The 20,091-nt window shown below is 42.6% G+C and overlaps 1 protein-coding gene across 6 annotated transcripts in view; it reads left to right on the top strand.

Moving 5' to 3' along the window:
* The window catches only part of tanc2b (tetratricopeptide repeat, ankyrin repeat and coiled-coil containing 2b), a 220,721-nt gene that overhangs the window by 75,385 nt on the left and 125,245 nt on the right, over nucleotides 1-20,091 (top strand). For 5 of the 6 annotated variants that reach the window (XM_017695101.2, XM_017695102.2, XM_017695103.2 and 2 more), the window contains exon 4: nucleotides 19,836-19,907. The exons of the other annotated variant lie outside the window; for it this stretch is intronic. In XM_017695101.2, coding sequence (XP_017550590.1) covers nucleotides 19,836-19,907 — 72 coding nt within the window. The remainder of the gene's footprint in view (nucleotides 1-19,835; nucleotides 19,908-20,091) is intronic. 6 annotated transcript variants of the gene reach the window in all.

Here is a 20,091-nt window from a genome sequence, read left to right on the forward strand (position 1 = left end):
GTGCTGTGTGTCCATCTGATGATTGTGGTGATCAGTAATTGTAGCTCACGTTCAAATACAGCTTTTAAATGTATTTTAAAGCAACCCTTTCAGCACCTTCAGCAGAAAACACTGGACAGATGCTCACTGAGAACTATGGATTAATCAACAAGCAGCAAACTAACAAAAGCAGCAGCTTGGTGGAGCTCCAGTTCCCCCCGAGATCCTCCACTGTAACAAGAACCCACGAGCTGAATGAACAAGAGTGAGAGATACAATCACAAAGGAGCCGAACCACTGACTGTATATAGCTATAGTTATATAACTGTATATAGCTAAATTTTCTTTTGAGATTGTGGTATGAACATTATAAGATTATTAAACTTATTTTTAGAGGTTTTTTAATGTTTCATTCACTAATGCTTCATTAAAGTTTAGAATAAATAATCCATCATACTGGACTATATAGATATATGAAGTATATGGGTGGGGCTGCATTGAAATTAACTTGAAAATAATCAGGAGAATGAATGCGTGTTTTTATATATATATATATATATATATATATATATATATATATATATATATATATATATATATATATATATAGCCCTTGGCTTATGGGGGACATAGATGGTGGCTACCTGCATATACCATATGTACACTCACTGTCTGTATATATGGAATACATATTATATATATATATATATATACATGCACATTTACACTTACTGACCATGTATGGTATGATATAGACACTTATTGACTGTATATATTATATATAAAATACGATATATACATTCACTGACTGTATATATGGTATATATATATATATACATACATACACACACACGCATACACACATATTGACCCTGTATGGTATCATATAGACAATTATTGACAGTATATAAGATATATAATATATACACTCATTGGCTGTGTATATGATATAGACACTCTTTGGTTGGAACGTGTGGACACTGTTGCTCTCGCTGGACATTATTGATGAAAACTTTATTCACTCTGTGGAAACACGATCTCATGCTCAGGTTCTGGATTCAAAATAATGTTACTAAATTCCTGAAAGTCAAAAATACATTCTGATGAAGGTGATTTTGTCAAATTTGAGTGAATAAGACAAATGGGACTATTCAGTATTATTAATTGAACCTACATGTGTTTTCTAATTTTTTATATTTCGTGTTGATGAGCATAAAGGGGAACATCTGAAAGAATAAGCTTTCTTTGGGCTTGTATCCCTCCACCATCTTCTTCTTCTTCTTTTGGCTGCTCCCTTTAGGGGTCGCCACAGCGGATCATCTGCCTCCATCTTGCCATATCCACTGCCTCCTCTACTTTTACACCCACCATCTCCATGTCCACCTTCACTACATCCATAAACCTTCTCTGAGGTCTACCTCTTCTCCTTCTACCCGGCAGCTCCATCTCCAACATTCTTTGACCAATATATTCACTATTCCTCCTCAACACATGTCCAAACCATCTCAACCTGGCCTCTCTGGCTTTATCTCCAAACTGCTCCACCTTCACTGTCCCTCTGATCTGCTCATTTCTAATCTTGTCCATCCTTGTCATTCCCAACGAAAATCTCAGCATCTTCATCTCCGCCACCTCCAGCTCAGCCTCCTGTCTTTTAGACAGAGCCACAGTCTCCAAACCATACATCATAGCAGGACGCACTACTGTCTTGTAAACCTTCCCTTTCACTCTTGCTGCTATCCTTCTGTCACACATCAGCCCTGACACCCGTCTCCACCGCCTGCACTCTCTTCTTCACCTCTTTTCTACACTGTCCATTGCTCTGGATGGTTGACCCAAGATATTTGAAGTCATCCCCCTTACGACCTCTACTCCTTGCATCTTCACCTTTCCACCTGCCTCCCTCTCATTCACACACATGTATTCTGTCTTGTCTCTACTGACCTTCATTCCTCTCCTCTCCAGTGAAAACCTCCACCTCTCCAGATTCTCTTCCACCTGCTCTCTACTCTCACCACAGATTACAATGTCATCTGCAAACATCATGGTCCATGGAGCCTCCTGACTGACCTCATCTGTCAACCTTTCCATCACCATTGCAAACAAGAAGGGGCTCAAAGCTGATCCCTGTTGTAACCCTACCTTCACCTTGAAACCATTTGTCACTCCAACTGCACACCTCATCACTGTCTCACTATCCTCATACATGTCCTGCACCACCGTAACATATTTTTCAGCTTTTACAGTACCACAGTTCCTCTCTTGGCACCCTATCATATGCCTTCTGTAGATCCACAAAGACACAATGTAGCTCCTTCTGACCTTCTCTGTACTTCTCTACCAACACTCTCAATGCAAAAATTGCATCTGTGGTACTCTTTCTGGGCATGAAACCAAACTGCTGCTCACTGATCTGAACTGTATCCCTCCACCATGAATGGATTTAAAACAAAATACACTTTAGGCCTACATCTTCTCAAAACTACTGTAAAACAGCATCTCAGTCATCAGGCAGTGAATTGATAACCATGTAATGTAGGAACTGTCTGTGAAGGAGCTTTTAGAGGTGGACGTGTGGCTCCTATCACCACCACTGTGAACAGTTTTGACAGAGCGTTTCACACCAAACCACTCAGAACGGCTCTGTTTACATCGTAACTGTGGAGTTCCCCTTTAATGTATGTCCATAGATCATAAACAACAGCCTGCTTCATCTATTATTCATGTTTAAGCCTCATGCAGTATGTCCCAAGGCTTTTTGTTCCATTATTTATTTTTTTATTTACGATACAGAATCAGTTTACTACATCTAATGTTCACAAATGTCTTTGTGGTTCACCTCAAGCTTTCAAGCATGCCCAACACCAACAGAGAACCAATATAACCTGAAATGCCTTGATCTCTCCAAGGATTTATTTAATATCCATTATGGATGAGGTCAAGCCAGGCATATGGTATTCATGGCCAGGGATTGCACACAGATATTCTATTATATGTCCAGACAGTGCTAATATTGTGTGCATATAGCTTAACATTATCCACACAGGATATTGAACAGATCCAGGAGAGACCGCATAATACTGTTTGGAGACGGTTTGGTAGGTGTCTTAGGTTTATGTTGTACTTAATTCACTTGCCTTCTTCTTTTTATTTCTCACACCTACTCACATCATGTGCTGTGGAATGGAAAACAAAAGTGAGAAAGAGAAGGAGAGGGCTGTGGGTTTCACAGCGCAGTTTAATATTTTGTCCCACAGTGATATGTAATGACATGTATTGCTTCTCTTTCTGTTGCCAGATTCATAATAAAGTCAGATATCGCTGTTGTTGGATGAAAACCTTGTTTCTCCATTTTTGTTGCTTTTCAGTTTTTGACATAATTTGAAATTGCCTGTCACCCTTTCCATTGTGTGTAAATTTCATGATAAATGGACCAAAAGAAATGGCCCAAAATGACTTGGAAAAAAATCTGGTTCCATTAAAAGCAAAGCATGTTTTTCCTTCTCCTGTAAAGTTACAATTTTGGAGATACAAGGTTTTCTTCCAACAACAGCAATATACATAAACACCATCCTAATTATTGCGTTCAGATACTACAGTCGCACTCATTGCTAACAGGTGTATAAAATCAAGCACATAGCCGTGCAATCTCCATAGACAAACACTAGCAGCAGTGCAGGTCACACTGAAGAGTGCAGTGACTTTAACCATGGCACTGTCATAGGATGCCAGACATTAGTTCTGCCCTGCTAGAGCTGCCCTGGATAACTGTAAGTGCTATTATTGAGAAATGGAACTGATTAGGAGGAACAGCTTAGCCATAAAGCAGTAGATCACACAAACTCGCAAAGCAGGGCCGGCGAGTGCTGAAGTGTGTAATGTGTAAAGTTGACTATCTTCTGTTGCATCGCTCACTACAGAGTTCCAAACTGCCTCTGGAAGCAACATCAGCACAAGATCCTTACATAAGGAGCTTCATGAAATAGGTTTCCATGGCTAAGCAGCTGCACACAAGTCTAAGATGCACAATGCCAAGCGTCATCTGGAGTGGTATAAAGCACTGCCACTGGACTCTGGAGCAGTGGAACTGTGTTCTCATGAGTGATGAATTACGCTTCACTATCTGGCAATCTGCTTGATGAATCTAGGTTTGGGGGATGTCAGGAGAACATTACCTACTGGAATGCATAGTTCTAAATGTAAAGTTTGGTGGAGGAGGGTTGATGGGCTTGGGCTGTTTTTCAGGGTTTGGGCCCCTTAGTTGCAGGTAATGGTGACGTTAATGTTACATCATACAAAGACATTTTACACAGTCATCTGCTTCCAGCTTTGTGTCAGCCTTTCCTGTTCTGGCGTGACTGAGCGTCTGTGCACAGAACAGCTCCATAAAGATCATGGAGTGATCAGTTTGGTGAGGAGGAACTCCAGTGGCCTGCACAGAGCCCTGACCTCAACCCCACTGAACACCTTTGGGATGAACTAGAATGGAAATTGTGAGCCAGGCCTTCCGTCCATCATCAGTGTCTGACCTCACAAATGAGGTTTTGGATGAACGGGCAGAAATTCCACACTCTCCAAAATCTTGTATGAAGCTTACCAGAACAGTGGAAGCTGTTAGAGCTGCAAAGGGGCACCAACTCCATATTAAAGCCCTTAGTTATGGAATGGGACGTCCAATGTGATTGTTAGGTGTCCTCATACTTTTGACTATACAGTGTAGGTTTTTTCTCATCAAACTTAGCTTGGCTTAGCATAATGAATGGAAGTTAAGAGGAAAGCTAGCTAACTCTTTTTGTCAAGTAACTCAGTAGATTAGCAGTTAGCAAGGTTTTAGTGCTTAAGTCATGATTAATGGACACAATTTATTTAATTATTGTAATTTAATGTTTAATTTAATGTTTTTAGAAGTTTACAACTGGTGACCTCTTCTTAAAAGGAAGCAGTGCTAAAGTAAGCAGTGCTGCTATCAAGATAAAATGAGATAATCAATAAAATCAATAACATTTTGAAATGTAATATGCAGCTTTGTGACCCTGCAAGTGACTGACTGCCTTGTGGAATCTGTTTCTGCAACTGTCTGAGGAGCTAGCTAGCGCATCCTGTAATCTTCCATTCATTATGCTAAGCTATGCTAAGCTGCGCTAAGCGGTTTCTACACTTCTCAAAATTCCCAGAGAATGGTTTTGAAGAATTCAGCCGGTTTATGTACAAAAATATTGGATATAATTCCCAAATGCTGAACGATCCCCCTTTAATGGGTGTTAACACGCCTTGTCAGTGCTTTTTGGCATTTTCGTCTTTAATGTTGGTTCATTCTTCCTTCTTTTCATCTGTTTTCCTTCTATCTACTTTTATGTTTTCTCTTTTCCTTTATTCTCTCACATTCAGGGTAATTCCACCAAAACAGAGAGATTCAGAGCGGTTTGGTGTGAAATGGTTCAGATGTCTTTACAGTGGTGGTGATGGGAACCAGGCGTCTCCATGACTACAACACAGATATAGACATAGATATTTTATGTACAGGAGCTCACAAAGCACACACACTCACTCACTCATACACACAAACACACACACAGTCATACACACACACACACACACACACACTCACTCACTCATACACTTACTCATACACACAGACACACACACACACTCATTCATACACACACACACACTCACACAGTCATACACACACATACACACACACTCATACACACACATATAAACACACACCCACACACACACACACTTATACACACGCACATACACACATACACACACATACATATACACACACACACTCTTATATACTTATATATATATATATGGGCGGCACGGTGGTGTGGTGGGTAGCGCTGTCGCCTTACAGCAAAGAGGGCCTGGGTTCGATTCCCCGAGCGGGTGACCAGGGTCCTCTCTGTGTGGAGTTTGCATGTTCTCCCCGTGTCTGCGTGGGTTTCCTCCGGGTTCTCCGGTTTCCTCCCACAGTCCAAAGACATGCATTCAGGCCAATTGGACATGCTAAATTACCCCTAGGTGTGAGTGTGTGAGTGACTGTCTGTGTCTGTCTGTCTGCCCTGTGACGGACTGGCGACCTGTCCAGGGTGTATCCTGCCTTCCGCCCGAAGACTGCTGGGATAGGCTCCAGCACCCCCCCGCGACCCTGACGGAGAAGCGGATTAGAAAATGGATGGATGGATGGATATATATATATATATATATATACTTAGAAACAACGTACAGAGTATGAGTCTAAAGTTAAAGTGCTGAGTGCAGCAGCAATTAAAGGGTGTATAGTGGCAGAGAAAGGGATCATTGAGATGACAGTCAGATATGTGGGGTAGTATGGCAGATAAGTGGGATAATATTGCAGGTAAGTGGGGTAACAGTCAGATAAGTGGGGTAATATGGCAGCTAAGTGGGGTAACAGTCAGATAGGTGGGGTAATATGGCAGCTAAGTGGAGTAACAGTCAGATAAGTGGGCTAATATGGCAGGTAAGTGGGGTAACAGTCAGATAAGTGGGGTAATATGGCAGGTAAGTGGGGTAACAGTCAGATAAGTGGGGTAATATGGCAGGTAAGTGGGGTAACAGACAGATAAGTGGGGTAATATGGCAGGTAAGTGGGGTAGCAGTCAGATAAGTGGGGTAATATGGCAGGTAAGTTGGGTAACAGTCAGATAAGTGGGGTAATATGGCAGGTAAGTTGGGTAACAGATAATTTGGGTAATATGGCAGGTAAGTGGGGTAACAGTCAGATAAGTGGGGTAATAAGGTGGCTAAGCGAGATGCTAGAATAAACACTGGTCTGTGTCTGTGGTTTCAGAGGATGGACTGTTGAGTGTGAGTACTATTTTAACTGTTCAAGAGGGTGATGGCTTGTGGTAAGAAGCTTCTCTGTAGCGACTTGCAGCCATTTGGTTCTTTAATAGTAGAAAAATCTCAAATCCTCGTGGAGTATTTTGCCTCATAGTGACTCTTTGCAATAGGTGACTTTTAAAAATGCATTTTAGGCCAAAATCTTATTTAAGAACTGTCATAAAACAGCGTCTCAGTCATCAGGCAGTGAATTCATAACCATTTCATGTAGGAACTTTCTGTGAGTGAGCTTTTAGAGGTGGACGTATGGTTCCTATCACCACCCATGTTTGGTTTTCCCCTTTAACTCTGATTATTCTTGTGTTTCTTGTTGATTGTTCAAGTTCCTTCCCCATGTTTTTCTCTGTCAGTCTACATGTCATCTGTTCAGGAGGTCACTATTGAGTTGTTAATCATGCTGTGAAGCACCTTTTTCAGATTATGACACCCTCAACTGCTTAGGTAGTTTTATTAGGGTCAGACTAGATATGCTCTGTTGCTGTTGGGCTACTGAAATTAAAGGGAAACTCCACCAATTTTCAAACTTCTTGCATAATTAAGTGGTTAAGATGTAAACAGAGCGGTTCAGAGTGGTTTGATGTGAAACTCTCTGTTCTAGATAAACTTACCGAGTCAGAACTGTTTACAGTGGTGGTGATAGGAACCAGACGTCCCCATCTGAAAGCTCCCTCACAGAAAGTTCCTACATGAAATGGTTATGAAGTCACTGCCTGATGACTGAGACGCTGTTTTATGATAGTTTAGAGAACTTAAACTCCATTCATGGTGGAGGGATACATGCAGGTTGCTGTGCGGCAAAATAGCCCCCAAAGAAAACTTATTATTCCAGATTTTCAGCTATTTTCCCATCATCAACATTCCATATAAACTCAGAAGACTGTGTAGGTTCTCTGGTGGTTCTGGATGGTAAATAAAATGTCTATATCTGTGTTGTAGTCATGGCGACGCCTGGTTCCTATCACCACCACTGTAAAGACAGAGATTTCACACCAAACCCCTCTGAATCTCTCTCTCTGGATCACTCCATCTCATCCCAGAGGTATTGCATGGAGCTCCATCACTCCAGGGAACACCATTCCACTGCTCCACAACCCAATGCTGGGGGCTTTATATAATCTCATTAAAACATCCAGAATCATCAGGCTGTGATACACAGATATATATATATATATATATATATATATATGTATGCTGTGTTTACACCCATTTACAAATGTACGGAGCCCTGCTGGTGACATCCTGTATAAATAAAAATAATGCATGGCCACGACTTAGTAAGGAGTGGGAATGAGATGATTAAGTCATGGCCAAGACTTAGTAAAGCGTGGGAACGAGATCCTAATGCATGGCCACGGTGTAGTAAGCTGCAATCTCGTTCCCATGCCTTACTAAGTCATGGTGACAACTTAATTGTCTCATTCCCATGCCTTGCTAAGTCATGGCCATGCATTAGGATCTCGTTCCCACGCGTTAATAAGTCGTGTCCACGCATTAGGATCTCGTTCCTTCATGTTATTAAGTTGTGGCCACGCATTAGGATCTTGTTCCCACACATTAATAAGGTGTGGCCATGCATTATTTTTTATTTATACAGGATGTCACCGGTGGGGCTCCGCACAAATCCACCTCTCGTTTCAGGTGAGATTTTGTCTGGTCTGAAGTTAATCCTCCTGCTGAACCGATGAGATGGAACAACATCTGGCTCCTGTTAAAGCTGAGTTGTGATGCATTTGCTCAGATTAGCACTGAAAAGAAGTCCGGAAAACAGACGGAGCCTCCAGAAACATCCAGAAACAGCTGTTAGCTTTAAAAAAAAAAAAAAGAAGAGGTTCTGTGGTCTGCACTGTTAGAAATGAAGGTTCTGTGCAGGTACATTTCTCGTTTATGAAGGTACAAACAGTGTAAATGTTCCCTCACAGCTTCAGCTGGTCTGACCGTGAAGCTTAAATCAGTTTTTCCAGGTGAAAAGTTGGTATTTGTACCCTTTTCATAGCTGAATGTTTTAAAACAGAACAGTAGAATAAAAGCCTGGAGGCGAGGCAGGCTGTGTGGAGTCAGTACAGTTTAGAACATATCATTTTAGTGGATTATGGTTCAGTTATGTTCCCTGCCTAAAGGGACTGAGATGGAGCCTTGTGGGAACCACCCCAGTGACAAGAAGGGAACTGACCCAGAGACAGTCTAGCACCTTTATTTCTGAGAGTGGAGCACAGGCTCTACTGAAGTCTGCGCGGCTCTAAAGCGTCAGACTGACACAGAGGAAGTGGTGAGCTTTTCTCTTTAAGCGTGTTATATTAAAGCGGAAACTGCTGAGTGTGGAAGTAGGAATTGCGTCAGAATTGCTTGTGTTCGGCTGCGTCAGAATTGCTTGTGTTCATTAAGTGAGCATAAATGATGGATTCACAAATAACAGTGTTATTTCCGTCTGACAGGCACTGAGTAGTGAAATTAGCGAGACTAAGGGTCACTTATATCCATTACAGGGAAACACAGTGGTCAGGTCGCCCCCTGCTGTTTACACACAAACCATAGGTTAAAATGGAGCTCCGCTGAATTTCCAAAATTCCCACATAATTTAGTAGTTAAGATGTAAACAGAGCCGTTCAGAGCGGTTTGGTGTGAAATGCTCCGTTGTAGAGAAACTTACCAAATCAGAACTGTTCACAGTGGTGGTGATAGGAACCAGACGTCCGCCTCTAAAAGCTCCTCACAGAAAGTTCCTACATGAATAGTAACTTTGTTTTATGGTAATTTTCTCTCTCTCTCTCGCTATCTCTCTGCTTTCTTTCTCTCTCTCTCTCTCTCTCTCTCCGTCTCTCTCTCTCTCTCTGTCCTTTCTTTCTCTCTCTCTCTCGCTATCTCTCTGCTTTCTCTCTCTCTCTCTCTCTCTCTATCTCTCCTTTCTTTCTCTCTCTTTGCTCTCTTTCTCTTCTCTCTCTCTCTCTCTCTCTCTCTCTCCGTCTCTCTCTCTGTTCTCTCTCTGCTCTTTCTCTGTCTCTGTCTCTCTCTCTCTCTCTATCTAGTGCAGTGTGAAGTCTGTGCTGTCGCGCTGCAGTGATATTCATTCTCTCTCAGGATCTTTAATCATATTGTGAAGGATTTGTGAAATATTTGCGTACAGATATGAGTTGTAATGAGGCAGAGCGAGAGTGAGAGAGAGAGAGAGAGAGAGAGAGAGAGAGAGAGAGAGAGAGAGAGAGAGAGAGAGAGAGAGAGTGAGTAATCAGGGTTTGGGCGTGCTCTTGTCTGAGCAGATGTCTGTGTTATTGCAGCTCTATCGGCGGTGATTCATTCAAGTGCATCTCTTTAAAGTTTAAAGCGAGTCTGCTGTAGATCCGCCGCTCTCGTTCAGGAACGCACTCAGCCGACACTCCGTCACATTCCCACGCAGAACACATGCAGACAGGAGCCGGCTCCTCTCCACAGGCCTCAGAGTTGGTCTTAAAGGGGAATTCCACCCACTTTTCAAAATTCATACATAATAAAGGTGTTCAAATGTATCTAAAGTCGTTCAGAGTGGTTTGGTGTAAAATTCCTGAGAAACTTACCAAGGCAGAAATGTTATCAAACTTTGTAAGACACTTGCAAGTTCACTGGTCATGTTGGAGAGCAGCGGTAGTATAGACATACAGAGTTCCGGTTCCTAGTACTACAGTGGTGAATCATTCTGACTTGATAAATTTCTCTAGAAAGGTGCATTTCATGCCAAACCACTCTGAATGATTTTGTTTACATCTAAACTGTTGTCAGTTAAGCAATTTTGCAAAATCAGTGGAGTTCCTCTTCAACAAATATCACTTTTTAAGGAAGAACCAAAAACCAAAATAAACTGAACAGGACAAAAGAAAAACTACAACTCAGTGGTGGACGAAGTACACAAACCCTGTACTTCAGTTAAAGTAGAGACACCCAAGGTAAAATATTACTCCAGTAAAAGTAGAAGTTCCTCCCTTTAGACCTCCACTTGAGTAAAACTACTAAAGTATTTACCTTCAAATGTACTTAAGTATCAAAAGTAAAAATACTAAAAGAGTTATTACTAATTATGGCTCTGATGTCCTGTTATCATTTTTATAACAAAACCCGCTTCATGAACTCATTTCAGCTGAAAATCCTCCAGTGTCTCTCTTGGTAAACCAGTCTTTTAATAGAACGTCATTAATTAGTGACGCTGACGTCTATTAAAATGATCATAAGCACAAAACACTGAAGGTAAACAGCTTCTATCAGGGAGAACCGAGTGGCTCTGAAATCACTTTTTACACACAAGCAAAGTTTCAGTTTAAGATTTATTTACAACTTAGTTCCAAGTTTAAGTTTAATAAAAACTGGCTTTAAACTCAGGATCACAAATGAGCTCCTTTACTATATTGATCTGTAGGTCTCTGTTCATAAACATAAACCAGCCCAAACTAATTTACTATAAAATGAAATGGAGTTTGTATAAATTCAGAAAAAAAACGCGTCAGTCTCGACTGCATATGTGGACATATTTCTATATTGTGCTCTATTTAAACAAAGTTAGGTTAGTTCATCATTTATGTTGAGCAGACTCTCCCAAAATTTTATGCCGCTGCGCTGACATTGAACTGTGTGCTGCACTGGGTCGGTATGACCAACAGGTCAAAACAAGCTCAAAACAAAGTGACCGCTGTGCCCTGATTGGTGCTCTTGCTTTGCGCTTCTTTCATTTTGACATGTTACGTTTTTATACACACAGGAACCAAAAGGAACGACAGATTTCTCAAAATGTAGTGGAGGAAAAAGTCAGATATTAGACATTGAAATGTAGTGGAGTCCACCACTGCTACAGCATATGACACAAGTTCAGTGTTAAATGTGGAAATAATAATAATAACATGTTCTAAACTTCACTCAGTGGAAGATAACGAATGAAGAAGTAAGAGTGACAGGTGATATAAGTGTGCATGCTGCAGTAATCTGAAGGAAAGGCGATGGTGATGTAATTCTTGGTTCTCCTGGTTCCGCCCTGAAAATCTGATTTTGTCAAACGGGCGATAAATCCTGGTCCCACATGCACACACACACACCCGGCCCTGAGAGCTGGTGGAAAGATCAGGCTCATCGACAGCTCAATATTAGTAGCCTTGGGGCCAGACACTGTAGCGGCTAGCAGCAACCTCATTTCTTAGTCTGTCCTAGTCCTGGGTTTAAACCTCGTTTTAGCACCTCCGCTAACTTGCAGAGCGGCGTGGAGCTTTGCTCCTAAATGCTGCGCAGGCAGAAGAAAAGTGAGGAAATGCTTATGCACTGCTTTTCAACTGAGTGATGCTAAATCAGCTCCGGCAGGCGCGCGCCTCCCTTTCTTTTTATGGGAAATTGCTGTCTTGTTACAAAGCATCAAGCGCAAATTTACCACCGCAAAGATCAATTTCCCATTATTAGGGGAGCGCGGTGGGCTGAGGGGGAGATAAGAGGCTGAACGAAGACTCACTGTCTTTATTTACTTTCACACCTAGAGCTTTAGATAGGAGTTATCACAGCAGTCTGAACAGACGTCGGTACAGCAGGTGACCTCTACAGTCCGTTATCACTAGCAGGGTTCTCCAATGGTTTTTAGTGGAAATGTGTGTCAAAGTCTTATTGCTTCTGTAAATATATACACTCACCGGCCACTTTATTAGGTACAGCTTGCTAGTAAAAGGTTGGACCCCCTTTTGCCTTCAGAACTACCTTAATTCTTCATGGCATACTTTCAACAAGGTGTTGGAAACATTCCTCAGAGATTTTGGTTGGTTATTTGAGTTACTGTTGCCTTTCTATCATCTGGAACAGAGTCTGCACATTCTCCTCTGACCTCTCACATCAACAAGGCATTTTTGTCCACACAACTGCCGCTCACTGGATATTTTCTCTTTTTCGGACAATTCTCTGTAAACCCTAGTGATGGTGTGCATGAAAATCGAAGTAGATCAGCAGTTTCTGAAATACTCCGACCAGCCCTTCTGGCACCAACAACCACGCCACGTTCAAAGTCACTTAAATCACATTTCTTCCCCATTCTGATGCTCGGTCTGCACTTCAGCAGGTTGTCTTGACCACCTCTACATGCCTAAATGCATTGAGTTGTGGCCATGTGATTGGCTGATTAGCTATTTGTGTTAACAAGCAACTGAACTGTACCTAATAAAGTGGCCAGTGTGTGTATATGTATGTTATGGAAAAACCTCAGTTTTGGAATAAAATAAAAATGATGTACAGGCTTAAAGATGGTCCATCAAGGGTTCTTTAGTAAAGGCAATGGTGCTGTCTAGAACCATGAAACATGTCATGCTTAAATGGTTCTTTGCATGGTGCAATGGTTTTTCCGATCGATGGAGAATGGTTCTTCTGTTGTTACCAGCTTGACATCGTGACAATAGCAAAACCATTTTTGCTCCTATATAGAACCATTTTCAAAAAAGTGCTATATAGAACCATGCATAACACATTCTCCATCAATCTGACCATTTAAGCGTGAAATGCTTCTGTATAGAAGTCATGGTTCTAAATAGAACCATTCCTTTTACTGACCATTGAAGAACCATCTTTTATTTTCAGAGTGTACAGCCCTGAACAGCTAGCTAGCAGTGTTCTCATTAATTCTCAGTAATAAATGCATTGCAGAGCCTGCTAGATGGTTAGTTAGTGGTCCAGAGCTGTAGAGGCTTATCTGGACTGAACAACATGCCATATTACAGAAACTGAGTCTGAAATCTGTTTGGTCTCCATGATGACTGAATTCCAGACAGTAGCTATTCCAGAATATCAGCTCCTACCTCCATAATCTCATAATTGAGAAAACAGCATCACACATACATCATAACTAGACTAAACCTCCTAAATCCTGTCCTAACTTTAGGATGAACCCCAACAAGGTCCTAACTTCTATTTAAGGCCCATTTCTATGGTTTTTAGGTGGCTGAGTCAGGCAACGTAATTCACTACCAGCATAATGAACTCCATTTATTTCTACTGTAAAACGTGGCTTTCACTGGGAGATGTTTTTCTCTTCTAAATCTGCGTTTTAAAAATCTCAGCCGCTGCCGACTCGAACTCTACCTCCCCTCTAATCACCTTCCTGTGTTAATGTTGATGATGAATTATTACAGTGATGGTGGTGAATAATGAGGAGGCGGAGCTGAATGTGTGTCTGTTTATTAGGAGGAGTAACGTTGGCACGCTTGGCTAAAGCATGTAGGAAATGGAGACTGAAACTGGGGAGCACGACACTCTGATAATTATCACAGCAAGGGGTGCTCTGATGAACAGCAGGGGGCGACTCTGATAAACAGCAGGGGGCACTCTCATAGTGTTCACTACTTACAGTTTATCACACTTTAGTTCTGTTATGTTTTGGTACATCAGTAACGGTAGTACCTTGAATATTTTGACTACACGTTTACGTTCCTACTCTGCATATAGTACAGGTTACAGGCATGGCATAATAATAATATATGCCCCCTGTAGTTTAGACGGATTCTGTTGTCTGGAGCTATGCTAAATCATAAGGAGTCATACTGTGCCGAGTGCAGCTGAACACTAACATTACTGGTGCGAGCATTTTGACTTGATAAACATTTCCCTCCAAAGTGCCTGGGTTAAAGAAAAGTGATGAACATATCAGTTATTCAGATGACTTTGGATATGTGAATTACTAGTTATTAAACATTAGGTGCAGACTTTGACGATGCTAATTGAAAGTCATTAGCTTCTGTTAGCTGTAGCCTCTTAGCCCCGTAGCTCCTGTGCTAAAAAGCTAAAGAATGGCTTCAGATACCAAACATGTTATACTAGGTTAACAGCATTTAATGCAAGGATTTTTTTTTTGCCAAATTGCAGCATTTTGAGATTATTTAATAAGCTTAAACCTGCAGAGTTTCTCAGCGAATATGTTTTTGTCTGCATATCAGTGCCATTAAGTTACGCCTGTCTGGAAATGGAGTAGCACTTTAGTGTTGAGCTGGTAATGACCCACTGACGGCTGAAGCCTGTGGCCACTTGAACATAAGCTGAGTGGTTCAAATGAGTCACACATTAGAACCATTGTATCTCAGCTGTAACTGAGGGACGTATAGAATTCAGATCCAGGAGAGCATTTGAGGCCACAGTAGGATCACTTGGTGATAAAGTACACATCCAGAAGTCTGTCGACGCCAGCGTTTTTTCTGAAATTAAGGTGAGTCTGTGCTGCAGTAACAGCCTCTATTCTTCTTGAAAAGCTTCTAGATGTTGAACATTGCTGTGAGGATTTGATTGAGCATTTGTGAGGTCAGGTACTGATGTTGGATGGTCAGTTCTGAATCACTCCAACTCATACCAAAGGTATTGGATGCAGCTCCAGCACTCCAGAGAACACAGTTCCACTGCTCCACAGCCCAATGCTGGGGGGCTTTATACCCCTCTAGCCCACGCTTTGCACTGGACATGGAGACCTTAGGCTCATGTGCAGCTGCTCCAGAGAGTCTCATTCTGTTGGTCAGTGCTTTTCTGTGGAGGTTATACAAGCTGTTTGAGCAGCTAAAAACCTTAGATCAGCTAATTTCACTAATCCTGCACTCTTAAAAAAGATGGTTATTCAAGGGTTCATAAGTAAATATAATAGTTCTGTATGGAACCTTGAAAAATCAAACAAGTATTTGTATGATGAAATGGACCTTTGCATGCTTGTTGGAGAATGTTTTGTATATGGTTCTGTATAGAACTTTTTTAAATATAGTTCTACAACCCCAATTCCAATTAAGTTGGGTCGTTGTGTGAAACATAAATAAAAACAGAATACGATGTTTTGCAAATCCTTTGTTCAATTGAATACATTACAAAGACAAGATATTTAATGTTCAAATGGATAAACTTTATTGTTTTTTGCAAATATTCACTCATTTTGAATTTGATGCCTGCAACATGTTCCAAAGAAGTTGGGACAGGGGCAACAAAAGACTGGGAAAGTTGAGGAATGCTCAAAAAACACCTGTTTGAACCATTCCACAGGTGAGCAGGTTAACTGGAAACAGGTGTCATGAAAGGCTCAATCGTTCACACGCAAGGATGGGGCGATGTTCACAACTTTGTGAACAACATTGTTGAGAACAATGTTTCTCAACGTGCAATTGCAAGGAATTTAGGAATTTCATCATCTACAGTCCATCTATCATCAAAAGATTCAGAGAATCTGGAGAAATCTCTGCAAGTAAGCAACAAGGCAGAAAAGCAACATTGAATGTTACCTTCCGTGACCTGCGATCCCTCAGAACTGACATCATTCTGTAACGGATATTACCACATGGGCTCAGGAACACTTCAGAAAACCACTGTCAGTGAACACAGTTCGTCGCTCCATCTACAAGTGCAAGTTAAAACTCCGCCATGCAAAGCGAAAGCCATATATCAACAACACCCAAAAACGCCGCCGGCTTCTCTCGGCCCGAGCTCATCTGAGATGAACTGACGCAAAGTGGAAAAGTGTCCTGTGGTCTGACGAGTCCACATTTCAAATTGTTTTTTGTAAATCATGGACGTCGTGTCCTCCGTTCCAAAGAGGAAAAGGACTGTCCGGATTGTTATCAGCTTTGATGGTATGGGGGTGTGTTAGTGCCCATGGCATGGATAACTTGCACACCTGTGAAGGCACCATTAATGCTGAAAGGTACATACAGGTTTTGGAGCAACATATGCTGCCATCTAAGCAACGTCTTTTTCAGGGAGGTCCTGCTTATTTCAGCAAGATAATGCCAAGCCATATTCTGCCCATGTTACAACAGCGTGGCTTCGTAGTAAAAGACTGTGGGTACTAGACTGGCCTGCCTGCAATCCAGACCTGTCTCGCATTGAACATGTGTGGCGCATTATGAAGCGCAAAGTACAACAACGGAGACCAACTGAAGTTGGCAATCAAGCAAGAATGGGAAAGAATTCCACCTACAAAGCTTCAACAATTAGTATCCTCAGTTCCCAAATACTTATTGAGTGTTGTTAAAAGGAAAGGTGATGTAACACAGTGGTAAACATGCCCCTGTCCCAACTTCTTTGGAACGTGTTGCAGGCATCAAATTCAAAATGAGTGAATATTTGCAAAAAACAATAAAGTTTATCCATTTGAACATTAAATATCTTGTCTTTGTAGGGTATTCAATTGAATATAGGTTGAAAAGGATTTGCAAATCATCGTATTCTGTTTTTATTTATGTTTTACACAACGTCCCAACTTCATTGGAATTGGGGTTGTATATATACACTGCTCAAAAAAATAAAGGGAACACTTAAACAACACAATATAACTCCAAGAAAATCAAACTTCTGTGAAATCAAACTGTCCACTTAGGAAGCAACACTGATTGACAATCAATTTCACATGCTGTTGTGCAAATGGAATAGACACCAGGTGGAAATTATTGGCAATTAGCAAGACACACTCAATAAAGGAGTGGTTCTGCAGGTGGGGACCACAGACCACTTCTCAGTACCTATGCTTTCTGGCTGATGTTTGGTCACTTTTGAATGTTGGTGGTGCTTTCACACTCGTTGTAGCATGAGACGGACTCACACAACCCACACAAGTGGCTCAGGTAGTGCAGCTCAACCAGGATGGCACATCAATGCAAGCTGTGGCAAGAAGGTTTGCTGTGTCTTTCAGCATAGTGTCCAGAGGCTGGAGGCGCTACCAGGAGACAGGCCAGTACACCAGGAGACGCGGAGGAGGCCGTAGGAGGGCAACAACCCAGCAGCAGGACCGCTACGTCTGCCTTTGTGCAAGGAGGAATAGGAGGAGCACTGCCAGAGCCCTGCAAAATGACCTCCAGCAGGCCACAAATGTGCATGTGTCTGCACAAACGGTTAGAAACCGACTCCATGAGGATGGTATGAGGGCCCGACGTCCACAGATGGGGGTTGTGCTCACAGCCCAACACCGTGCAGGACGCTTGGCATTTGCCAGAGAACATCAGGATTGGCAAATTCGCCACTGGTGCCCTGTGCTCTTCACAGATGAAAGCAGGTTCACACTGTGAAGCCGTTGGAGAGCGATCTGCTGCCTGCAACATCCTTCAGCATGACTGGTTTGGCAGTGGCTCAGTAATGGTGTGGGGTGGCATTTCTTTGGAGGGCTGCACAGCCCTCCATGTGCTCGCCAGAGGTAGACTGACTGCCATTAGGTACCGAGATGAGATCCTCAGACCCCTTGTGAGACCATATGCTGGTGCGGTTGGCCCTGGGTCCCCCCTAATGCAGGACAATGCTAGACCTCATGTGGCTGGAGTGTGTCAGCAGTTCCTGCAAGATGAAGGCGTTGAAGCTATGGACTGGCCCGCCCGTTCCCCAGACCTGAATCCGATTGAGCACATCTGGGACATCATGTCTCGCTCCGTCCACCAACGTCACTTTGTACCACAGACTGTCCAGGAGTTGGCAGATGCTTTAGTCCAGGTCTTGGAGGAGATCCCTCAGGAGACCATCTGCCACCTCATCAGGAGCATGCCCAGGCATTGTAGGGAGGTCATACAAGCACGTGGAGGCCACACACAATACTGAGCCTCATTTTGACTTGTTTTAAGGACATTACATCAAAGTTGGATCAGCCTGTAGTGTGTTTTTCCACTTTAATTTTGTGTGCGACTCCAAATCCAGGCCTCCATTGGTTAATAAATTTGATTGCCATTGGTGATTTTTGTGTGATTTTGTTGTCAGCACATTCAACTTTGTACAGAACAAAGTATTCAGTGAGAATATTTCATTCATTCAGATCTAGGATGTGTTATTTGAGTGTTCCCTTTATTTTTTTGAGCACAACATATATATATACACACATACATTCTGACCACCTCCTTTTTCTACACTCGTCCATTTTATCAGCTCCACTTGTAGTTCTACAGTTACAGACTTTAGTCCATCTGTTTCTCTGATACTTTGTTACCCTGTTCTTCAGTGGTCAGGACCCCCAGGGACCCTCACAGAGCAGGTACTATTTGGGTGGTGGATCATTCTCAGCACTGCAGCAACACTGATGTGTTGTGGTGGTGTGTTTTGCGCTGGTCTGAGTGAATCAGACACAGCAGTGCTGCTGGCGTTTTTAAACACCTCAGTGTCACTGCTGGACTGAGAATAGTCCACCAACCCAAAATATCCAGCCAGCAGCATCCTGTGGGCAGCGTCCTGTCAACCACTGATGAAGGACTAGAGGGTGACCAACACAAACTGTGCATCAGCAGATGAACTGTCGTGTCTGACTTTACATCTACAAGGTGGACCGACAAGGTAGAAGTGTCTAATAGAGTCGACAGTGAGTGGACACAGTGTCTAAAAACTCTTTTGCACAGTACTGTAGACCTTTAGAAGCTGCTCACCCCTCAAGGCTAGCTTGGTCCTAATTCCAGTAATAGAAAGAGGCCTTCTACTTTCAAACCTGCTGTCCAGGAGAACTGAGCTGGATTCCCATCGACCTCTGCTCTCCACTCTGCACCCTCAGGGCCTGTAATTGATCCTGTGCTAATCCAGCAGCGATCTGCTAATGCTTAGCGACTACAGTACAGCTACTCTCGAACTTGCTGTCACACACACACACACACACACACACACACACACACACCCCTCCACCCAGCATCCCCGTAGGAGTGGATAGACTACAAGCTGACTGGACCAGTGGTCACTTTTGTGACTGTGCTGTCCATCCACAGCTACATCCGCCTCCAGTGGGCTAACTCAAGTCTTAACATTAGCTGGCCGTCTTTATGTTAGTGCACTAGCGATGGGGAAGACAAAGAAGCGGCATCTGCCCTCCGTCTCTCAGTTCGCCACTCTGAGGTCCAGCTCAGTGCCCAGCCGGAGGAGTGTGGAAGGCCTGTGCGCGAGCACCCTGCTGGGGATACTACAGGCTAGGACGTGGCTGCTGGACGTGCATATGACCTACCTGCTCCAGCAGCCTCCAGGATCCCAAGCTTCTCCTCGCACTCACTCTCTCTCCTCTTTCTCACACTCCTCTTCTGCAGATGGAGGGAGCGAGGAACCCAGCGAGCTGCGGAGTGCCAGCATGGACCCCCACCACAGCCTGGTCGGCCAAGGTAGACCCCGTTATCCCCACCTCCCTCTATGTCCCTCCCTCATTTAATTTCAGTTCAGTCCAAGGCTCTGTTTATAATATGTTTAACCCCTTAAGCTCTACTTTCACTACATCACATTTAATATTAGCTTTCAAACAATTTATAGGGTTTACTGACTCGTTGTTAATGTTGTGTCTTTATTAGC

Source organism: Pygocentrus nattereri, chromosome 13, assembly GCF_015220715.1.
Source record: "Pygocentrus nattereri isolate fPygNat1 chromosome 13, fPygNat1.pri, whole genome shotgun sequence".
NCBI lineage: Eukaryota > Metazoa > Chordata > Actinopteri > Characiformes > Serrasalmidae > Pygocentrus > Pygocentrus nattereri.